The 10,772-nt window shown below is 46.9% G+C and overlaps 1 protein-coding gene across 1 annotated transcript; it reads left to right on the forward strand.

Annotated features, from left to right (window-relative positions):
* Window positions 1-3,328: 3,328 nt before the first annotated feature.
* Window positions 3,329-10,456, forward strand: LOC144130199 (uncharacterized). Its single transcript, XM_077664187.1, has 2 exons — window positions 3,329-3,708; window positions 9,884-10,456. The coding sequence occupies exons 1-2, from the start codon at window positions 3,523-3,525 to the stop codon at window positions 10,430-10,432; spliced, it is 735 nt and encodes a 244-aa protein (XP_077520313.1). The 5' UTR covers window positions 3,329-3,522; the 3' UTR covers window positions 10,433-10,456.
* Window positions 10,457-10,772: the final 316 nt, after the last annotated feature.

Genomic DNA, 10,772 nt, shown 5'->3' on the forward strand with positions numbered 1-10,772 from the left:
TCAAGACACACCTGAAATTCGCCAAGATATGCAAGCAAAACAAGGTTGTACCCCAGAGCCTACGACTACGACGCCTGGTCCCCACACCGGAAGGACGAAACATCATCAACAAGGCAGAAGAGCACCTAGTGACGGCACGGATACATGAGCGCCGTAGCGTGATTAGGAAGAAAGGAAGAAAGAAATCGACGCCTTCTTCGCCCGCCGACAACTCGAGCACAAGTTGCCCAACCTAGTGACGTCTATCGAGGCATTTGTCAAAGAAACCGCATCATCGGAAGCCGACAAACACCGCACCAAGCAGACAGAGAAGTGGTCGAAACTTCAACGCCGGCCCGAACAACCCCACCGGACCATTCTGATCTGGTCGCCAACTTCTCCTCTCGGAAGCTTACAACCGCCGAAACGTCCATCCTAGCCAAGGGACACAAATTCAACCTCCAGGTTAACAGACCTCCCCCCCCCCCCCCTTCCAGCAATCGTATCTGCGCTTGAAGTCGGTATCCGGCCACTGGAACCTGGTGTACGAGAAGAGATCGGGCTCAAAACAATAGGTGTACTCAATTCAGTGCAAGCACACCGAAAAGAATCAAACCTAAATCCGGACGAAAGGCAGGCCCTGCAAGAGTTCAAGACAGACATCAACATAGCGATCCTCCCAGAGGACAAGGGCAACACAACAGTCGTTCTGGACAGACGGGACTACGAAGAGAAAATATCCACCTTACTCAGCAGTCAAGAATATGCAAAATTGAAGAAGGACCCCACAACCACTACCCAAGCAAGGCTAAACAAAACATTGAAAGAAGTATTCGAAAAACACCTCACCTTCCGAAACCTCTACCTTCAGTTATTGAGCACCAACGGATAGGCTCCAGCATTCTAGGGCCTGCCCAAAGTCCACAAACCGGGGATTCCTTTGCGCCCGATTGTCGACTTCCGGTGTTCCCCTCTTCGCTCGTTGTCAGAATACCTTCACAAACTAATATCCCCAATCGCAGGAAAAACAGAGACCCATATCCGTCATTCCAGTCACTTCATCGAACTGGTGTCCTAAGCTACCCTTGAGGCCGACGAATGCCTTGTCTCCTTCGACGTGGTGTCCCTTTTCACAAACATCCCCGTGAAGCTTGCGATGGCCGCTACCCGTGACGCCCTACAAAGCGACGACACACACAGCGCACGAACCCCGCTGAGTGTAAATGATGTGTGCCGCCTCCTGGAGTTGTGCCAATCAAACACATACTTCTCGTCAAACGGGGAATTTTACCGACAAGTGAAAGGAACACCTATGGGAGCATCCATCTTTGTCGTCATGGCCAATTTAACAATGAAACACGTCGATCAACGAGCCCTCAACTCATTCCACCCAAAACCAAAGAATTTCCTCAGGTATGTCGACGACTGCTTCGCCGTCATCAAAAAATCTGAGACTCAAAATTTCCTTCGTCATTTAAACTCCGTAGAACCTGACATTCAGTTCACGCTAGAGGTGGAACAAGAAGACTCCCTGCCGTTTTTGGACGTCCTCGTGTCCCGAAACGACAATACCCTTCAATTCTCCGTATGCCGCAAACCAACCCACTCAGGCCGGTATCTCGACTTCTCTTCGAACCACCCGGTAGTCCATAAAGCATCAGTGGTGAAGACGCTGTTGAGAAGAATTGAGACACACTGCAGCACCGAACTTGACAGAAAAAAAGAACAACGCACTATATTCAAAGAACTCATCATGAACGGCTACCCAAAAGACTTTATTAAAAAAACCATCCGACGTCAAAAACACAACATTCGTCAAGAAATCAACGCACGAAGACCATCGTCACCACGAAAATACGCCACTTTACCTTATGTCGGAGGTGTCAGCGAAACCATCGCTCGAATCCTGAAAAAATCAGGTCTCCAGGTTGAGCACAAGCCCACAAACACTGTTGCGCTTTGCCTACCTGATCCCAAAGACCGGCCGCCGAGAGAAAGAGCCCAAGGCATTTTCAACAAAATTCCATGCGCCGACTGCGACGCAAGCTACATCGGAGAAACCAAAAATTTCAAAGAAAGAATTCGGCAACATAAGAACGACATCCGCAAATCCGCAAGAGAGCGCAATCCAGTAGCCGAACATTCCGAGGACTCCGACCATAGAATCATCTTTAAAGAGACCCGCATCCTCGGAACCGAAACAAATTACCACAAGAGGCTCCTTCTGGAATCCTGGCATATCCAAACCACCCCGAACAATATCAACCGCACAAAAGGAAACCTGCCCCCAGTATATGCCCAGGGACTTCGCTCTTCAACGCAACGAAAAAAAATCGCCATTCAGCACCTCCCTGCAGTGCGCCAGCGTGACTAAAAGCCTAAAACCCCTCCCCCTCCCCCGCGCCTTGTTCGACACAGCTGTCGTTCTTTTCACCCCCCCCCCCCCCCCTCCCCTCTATACTTAAAAGACGCTAGCTACCGCCCTCAGCCACCCCTGATGAAGGAGCCGAGTCGGTTTCGAAACGTTGGGTTTAAGTTAACATTTTTGGTTGGAGATGTGCAGTTTATTATAAGTCTTCAAACCCAACCAGACAGGTAAATCTGTCAAAATATTTAGTTTTCAAGCAATAAAATAAATATTGTGGCGCAAAAGTTTCGAACATGCGGCGGCGCAAACATAGCAGCTTCGCTGGCCACTAAACGAGAGCACTATGCTATCGCCGCAGCCGATTATGCCTCGCATAAAACTGAAATCTCTGCGTTTCGATTAAAGAGCTGTCTTCCCCCCCCTCTCTCTCTCTCTTCATACAGCGCGCACTCCCGCTGTGCATTGCACGTCGTCGTCTTCACGAACTTCAATCTACGGCATGAACAGTTAAGATCAGCTGAACCTTGATCAGAGCTCAACCTGAGTTTAATATCATCACTAGGCGTGCCGACGACCCAGCAAAGGAAATCCATGAGCCAACCAGGCTGAACAAATGCATGTGCACTTATACTCGGCTTAACTACGTTAAAACCCTACCACACTTTTTAACCACCATCTAGGCAAGAGCAGGTACGGCAGAGGCGACGAAGTTATTATCAGCTCCGCGTCGCGCGCTCTGGAAGCTTCCCGTGCTTGATCCTTGAGCTCGCGCTGTACAACACCGGTGGCCGTCATTAAGACCGGGCGTCGAGCGTTACTTGTCGACTCATCTGGCCAACAGTTAATCAAGGTGCCGCTTTTCTGTGGTTGTCCGGCCCCTACGGCCTGCGGGCGTTCCGCGATGCCGAACGAAAGCGTCAGACGTACGCACAGCGGGAGATCAAGCCAACGTACACCACCATCGCGGGTCCAAGGCATCCAAAACAAGTGCAGCGGCCGCACCAGGTGGGCCCTCTTTCAAACATCCCCCTGATGGAAACATCTCGAACCCCACGACAAGATGTCACAGGAACGCACCAGCCGCTGTCCACTCTCGTGTCGCCGGAAACGAGCATGCCCCGGCTACGGCGCAGCAGTCTCCAGAAAGAGATTCAGCCCCAAAGTCGACCCCTCCGATGCCTCTACCGCCGTCAACAATGGACGCGACGACGTCCTCGCCTCAACGGCGGCTCACCACGCGCACGCAGGCCGGGCAGCACGACGAGGACGGTGGGGGACAGCCTTCAGCTTCCGCGGCTGCACAGACAACCAGGCTCACTTCTACAAGGACATCGCCCTCGCTCTACGACGCGCAAAAGACGGTAATGAGATCTTTCCATCTCTCATTGGTTGCATCCTGGGACCAGATCTCAGCTCCGGAGCAGAAATTTCATTGACGTAATTCAGAAACAGCTGTGTGCTATGCGATATCATTCCACGGTAATAAGCCACAAGTGGTCGAAATTAATCTCTCGCTCCCCACTAGATCGTCGCATGTAACCCATGTACAGGTTTGGGACGTTGAACCTGATAAACCATACCACGACATCTTTTTCATTGAAAGGCTCGAACGATTAAAGCGCTGACATGGACAGCAGCTCTCTAAACGGCATGCAATGAGATTGGCGACTATCTGAAACATTTTCTCTTTACAATCTGATGAGAATTTTTTATCCGAGGGTCCTGCCTCAATCTCTAAAGCAACAGCGATTCTAGTGATCACCCTCAGAGTGCCTTTTGGTGTGAAAGCGAAATGGCGATCTTAGTAATTGCGCATAGTTTAAACAGAATTTGCTAAAATCGATAGTTATCGTTAACTGCTGGTTAGATTCGCGGTTGTGCACTTCTGATCTGATCTGTGATCGACATTTCAATGTGTTTATGAAGTGTTGATTTTGCACTTCTTTCTCCGTCCATTTCGTTTACTTGTCCAGACACATCGTCATTTGCTTTCCTCAATGCCAAACGGTAGCGCATTGTTTACTCAAAATAATTAACTAGCTGCTTCTTTTCAATAACCCACCCCTCCTAAATACGTATTGCTCTTTACCTTAGAGACATTACCAAGCAGACTATATGACCATTCACCCCGCAGGGGGGCGTCTACAGCTTTCAGCCGTTGGTGAGTGGCGACACCACGGGTTCCCGAGCATCCGCAGGGACATCCCCGCAAGGGATGATGGTGAACAGTGCATCACCACGGTGCCGAGCACCCGCGCTTAGCCGTGCGGGGCATTGCCGTGTCCGGGGAAAAGGAGTTACTGGTGGTTGAGCGGATGCCGAGCGTTTGGACCTTTAATGCCCCTCCGCGGAGGCAACACATCACATTGGCCCCAGCTTCCTGTAGACGGCACCTTCCGCCTGATCCGACCGGTGGAAATCGGCAGTAGCTTTTTTTCTCTCCTCCCCTCCATCTTTGACTTTCCTATCTTTTTTCTCACAGCTTTCCCGCCTTTTATTCACTTCCTAGTTTTATCCTTTTTCCTTGCGCCGAGGGATAACCTTGTATGGCCAACCATCCTGGGTTGCGTCATATTTTGTTATAGCAGTGGTGTACAGCTGGCGTGGACAGGGATTATTTTCAAGTTCCTGTCCCGTCTCCTTTCTATGTGGGTTGCTGGCACCATTGCCGAAGAACATTTTTCCCGCATGGCTGCTTCCTTACTTTAAAATGATCGCCTTCTGAAAAGGGGGTGCACCGATGTAACCTCTCAGTTATTTAACAGAAGAGACCATCTTTCGCAAAAATCCACATCGTTCATAGTGAACCGAAATAAAAACCAGCTAGACTCATATCTCCTTTCACAGTCTAAAAACTTCTCACAGACTCCTTGGGTCCAAAGTACAAGGTCACAGAATTGGCTAGCGGAGGCCTCCTACTAGAACTTGTCGATGTCACTAAAATCTCGGAACTAGCAGACATTGAAACTTTCGGTGACATCCCTGTGTCCGTAACACCGCAGAGATTGCTAAACACATTACGTGGTATCATCTCTGCCTGCGGGTTCCCCGCGGAACTCCAGCGCCTCTACTGAGGTGATGTATACAAGTCAGAGCTCGCCTTTGCCGCAACGCGGCGGAGCTCTCTTGACCGAAAAAAAGAAAAAAAATCACGATAACAAGCCCTCAACAAGGAGGGACTCGGGGATCTGAATACATCCCACTATAAATTTATAATGACGTTTCTTATCCAGTGGAACTGCCGTGGAACATTAAATAACTATAGTGATCCAACAGGTCTCTTACATTCTCTGTCTCCTGTAACGCTGTGCCTTCAGGAGACCAATTTGGCACTTTCCACAAAAATATTTTTAAAAAGTGTAAAGTCTTTCGCCGAGACCGTGAGCAGGCAAATAGGCTCTCTGGAGGCGTTGCTGTTGTAGTTAAGAGCAGTGTTGCAACCCGTGAAATCAAGCTCCAGACGAATTATGTTGTCATTGCAGTCACCGTCATTAGCTTTAAAACAATTACCGTGTGCTCAGTTTATCTTAAACCACACCTCACAGCAACACTCGATGACCTACAATAATTTTTAATCAGCTATCAGAGCCATATCTGGTAGTTGGCGATTTTAATGCGCACTCCCCGTTTTGAGGGAGTGAACAGAGATTCTAGGGGTCGTATATTAGAAGAATTTATTCTTTGTAAATATGCTTGCCTACTCAATACAGGCAAACCTACATATTGTTCTCCAGCCTCAGGAAAAATGAGTTGCATAGATTTGTATTTTAGCTCTTCATCTGTTTTTACCGATTTTAAGTGAGAGGTTGTTGATAACCCGTACGGAAGCGATCACCTTCCTGTGGTCCATCAGTCATCCTTAGAAAACCACGCCACTGGAAGCTAGGCCAACCAGACTGGCAACTGTTCAGAGAAAAGGCCAGTCTGAAGAAGATCGTTTCAAAGCAATCTTAGCGTTGACGAACTCAATGAAATTTTTGCAAGCTGCATTATTGATGCTGCGCGCCAAGCTATTCCTCAATCGTCAAGAATATTACGACAAAACAACAAGGTCTGGTACACAAAAGAATACCGAGAAGCAAAAAAGGAACTAAATAAAGCCTGGGGAGTTTCCCGATGATACCCAACTCATGAGAACCTCATATATTTTAAAAGAACGAGAGGAAAAGCGCGGTTCTTTCGTCGTAATGCTGAAAAAAAGTTCATGGAGAAACTACGTATCGTCCATAAATAGTTCAGTTACATCCAAACAAATGCAGGAACAAGTCCGCAAGCTTAACGGAAGCTTTTCTCCTTACGCAATTCCTTTCGTAACAGCTCCGGATACACAAACAAGTATAGAGGAACAGGAAAACATCTTGTGTGAACATTTTTGAAACATTTCTAGTTCCTCACACTACACAGAATCTTTTTTAAAGTATAAACATGCACAGGAAAAATATGGACTTCCAACAACTGGTTGCATAAACGACCTGTACAATGGTTTAATAACAATCCAAGAAATAAACAAAGTTCTCTCGGCCCGAAAAAAGACAGCACCTGGCCTTGATAATATACATTACGAAATGCTGGCACATCTTTTCCAACCGTCTGTGGAAGCACATTTGAAATTTTTTAGCAAAATATGGGTACTCGGAAAACCACCGAAAGTATTAAAGAAAGCAGTTATTGTACCATTTCTGAAACCTGGAAAGGAACCAACATCCCCGATTAGTTGCAGGCCAATAGCCCTTACCAGCTGCCTTGCGAAATCGTTCGAAAGTGTTCTCAATATAGGAATAACTCTTCTGCTTGAATCTCGCGAGCTTATTGACATCCATCAGAGTGGTTTTAAGAAAGCATGCTAAACAACAGACCATTTAGTTCGGCTAGAAAATACTGTCCGAGAAGCTTTTATACACAAATAGCACTGTCTTGCCGTCATTTTTGACATCGAAAAAGCATACGACACCACCTGGAGGTTCGGCATCCTTCGTGACCTAGCAGACCGTGGCAGGATGTTGAACTGCCTGAATGACTGCCTTTCTGACAGCTCATTTCAAGTAGGCCTAGGATCAACCCTATCTAGAAGCTTCGTTCAAGAGGATGGGGTTCCTCAGGAATGTACTTTAAGCACAACATTATTTCTTATAAAAGTGAATTCCATAGCTAAAGTAATCCCGAAGTCCATTATGTATACAGTCTATGTTGACGATCTCCAAATAGTCTGCACATCCTCAAACTTGGTAACATGCGAGAGACAAAGACAATTGACAATGAATAAACTAGTGACATGGGCAGACGAGAACGGTTTCCAGATTTCCACACAGAAAACAGTGGCCATTCTTTTCTAGCTCAAACGTGGCCTAGAAGCCTACCCATTCATGCAACTGAACAAAACACAGCTACCCGAAAAAATGAACACAAATTCTTAGGCGTAGGCTTTGACAAAAAATTCAACTTTCCTGCCTCATATAAATGCACTGAAAGGGAAAGCCTCCCGATCTCTTAACATACTCAAAGTACTGTCACGAGAACTTTGAGGCGTCGACAAACGTGTCTTCTACCCTTGATTGCGGATGTATATTGTGTGAGTCAACGTGACCATCATACCTTAAACGACTGGATCCAGCACATAACTTAGGTTTGAATATTTGCACTGGTGCATACTGGGCACCACCCATAAACAGTCTTTATGTAGAAACCAACGAACCGCCACTTACACACTGGAGAACCAAGCTCACATGCTCGTACATTTTAAAAATTCGTCCGCTTCCCAAACACCTGTGTTACCTCATAGTCACAAAGCGCCCATCAAGAACACTGTTTAACAACAAACCACACGCTAATGGGCCACTCCTCCTGCGTTTCGAAGAGATGTGCCAATACCTTGGCATGCTGGACACATTACCTGCCATTGCTCGAAGAAGAAATTCACTGCCTCCATGGCACAATTTTCCGGCAATCTGTGATTTCACTCTTACGTAGTTCTGTAAAAAACAAACTCCACAACAACATATAGTACAGGAATTCCTTGCACTCGAAGCAAAAAACAGTAGCTTTACGAATTTTACACTGACGGCTCAAAAACGGACGTTTACGTAAGAAGCGCAGTGGTCCGAGGGAATTCGGAGAAAACAATACGAGTTCCAAAGTGCGCATCCATCTTCACTGCAAAATCTTACGCAGAATGTGTGGCCATAGAGAAAATCCTAAGCGAGAACCTGAAAAACACTATTATTCAGACAGACTTCTTAAGTGTACTTACAGCCCTCCACTGTAGAAACACAATCGCTCCTATACTTGGTGACATCATACACAACATAGTAGCAGCCACAGCTCGAGGACAAAACAGTGAACGCTGCTGGCTCCCAAGTCAGGTCAGAATAAAAGGCAATGAGAGAGCAGATTTCTGTGCTGCTCAAGCTCGTGGCAAGGAAATAAAAAGTATATACACCCTTTATTTACTTCATGAAATTGGTGCAACAGAAATTAAGGAAAAATGGCAGCCGGTATGGAGCGGTGAAGTGAATAATAAACTACATTTAGCAAAGCCGGTTTTATGTGAGTTTAAGTCATGTGTGCACCAGGAACGTTTTAAGTATGTGATTTTATGACGTCTAAGAATAGGCCACACGCACCCTTACGCACAACTTCCTGCTAGCAAAACAAAATAAACCAGTTTGCAAAGAATGCGGATATGAACTTACGGTTAACCACAATTTATTATCATGTGTGCGAAACTAGAAAACTAAGAAAAAAGTATTTCACTCAATTTTATCAAGAATGTATTCCTTTCCATCCAACGTTGCTCTCTGATTATAAAGGCATTGTTAACATACCTTTCGTTTTTATCTTTTTAAAAGGCGCACGCCTACTTGAAAAACTAATACTTGAACCACCGTTTCGCTTTATTACACGATACACCTCAGCCACTTTCATTCATGAGAAGTAGGTTGAGGCTTTTTATTTGATTGGTTGGGAGCCTCAGGAGCCTTGCCCAGCCGAAAATAGCTGCTGAGGCTGTCTGACGTCCTTTAACCCTTCTACATTTAGCCATTTCCTAATTTCTTCTACTCTGTTATTACTAGGCAGTACAATCTTGTTAGGCCACCTACACCATCAAAGATATTATATATTCCTAAACATTCTACAGAGAACCAATTCTATACCTTGAGCTTGGCGCATGATGGCCTTAGCTGCCTATGTGCCATAAAGGCCAACACAACACAACACATATATGACCATTCAGTGAGAATTGGCAAATTATTCTGTCATGCCTTGTCCTCTGGATAATCGTCACTGCCCTTCCACATCACTGGGTTTCCAGAGTCGCGGCGGTGGTTAAAATTCGTCCTTGCCACCTGGTACATAGCCAGAATTTTTTTTGTTTTTTGCGGGAGGGGACCGAGGCAGTTTTATAGGGTGAAGTCCGAAGGAGGGGGGGGGGGGGTGCTGCTGAGCGAAATTTCTAAGGGGCCCTTCGCCTCCCCACTCTGGATACGGGCCTGCCCGCCACTATTCTCGTCTTCTGATATAATATTCTAAACCTCGCAGGTCCCGACGACGGAATTGAAAGCAGGAACACGGCACATAAAGGACAAAACCGGGACAGTCTTCGCTGTTTCATCGGCGGCGAATCCTTCATCAATCAAAGCCGTCTGTGCCACCAGTGCTGGCGCAGAACCACCTTCCTTAAAGGACCCTGGCAACACCGGGGCGGCCTGCGGACAGCCAGGAGCCGACGTGGCTCAGGTCACCACATCCTTGCCGCTGACATCGGCTCCATCGTCCGCAGAGGAAGAACATCCGCAAGAACCAGGCGAGCCGAGGTCTCCGCCATCCAAGGAGGACGATATTATACAATTTACTGCAGCTACGATAAAGTCTCCTACGCGGCTGGAAGAAGCGCTGGCGGCGTCGGTGGCAGTCGGTCGTCCAACCGTGCTGAATACGCGGTCGCGAGGCTCCAAGATCTGCGTAAGCACAATATCCACGTATGAGCAGATAGACCTGTCCTTCGTCGAAAAGATCGACATCATGAGTGCTTCAGTGACTTTTCCATCAAGTTACTTGCAAAAGCAATACAAGGAAATCAATTGCTGAAAAAGCTCAACTGAATCTGCTTGAAATGCGGTAGTACTTAGGAGTTCGTAGCAGTGCAGCGAGTGCGTCGAAATCAGGATCCGCGGTCGAAGCAGTCTACGCCACGTCAAGTCCGATGAATAAAAGATGCAAAATTTACGAGGCCGCGGACGTATTCTCTAAATATTGCAAATCACCCTACCTTTAAAAATTCTTATGCTGCTTAATTTATAAGAGCTTGAAATATTGCAGTTTTGTAATTGATTCGTAACTGTAGCAGGCACGTAGCAAAGAGTGGGCCTGAAGGGGTTTGGCCCCTCCTCCCGAAAACAAAGCACACCCTCTCACATACGATGCTGTC

The sequence above is a fragment of the Amblyomma americanum genome, chromosome 4 (assembly GCF_052857255.1).
Source record: "Amblyomma americanum isolate KBUSLIRL-KWMA chromosome 4, ASM5285725v1, whole genome shotgun sequence".
Lineage (NCBI taxonomy): Eukaryota > Metazoa > Arthropoda > Arachnida > Ixodida > Ixodidae > Amblyomma > Amblyomma americanum.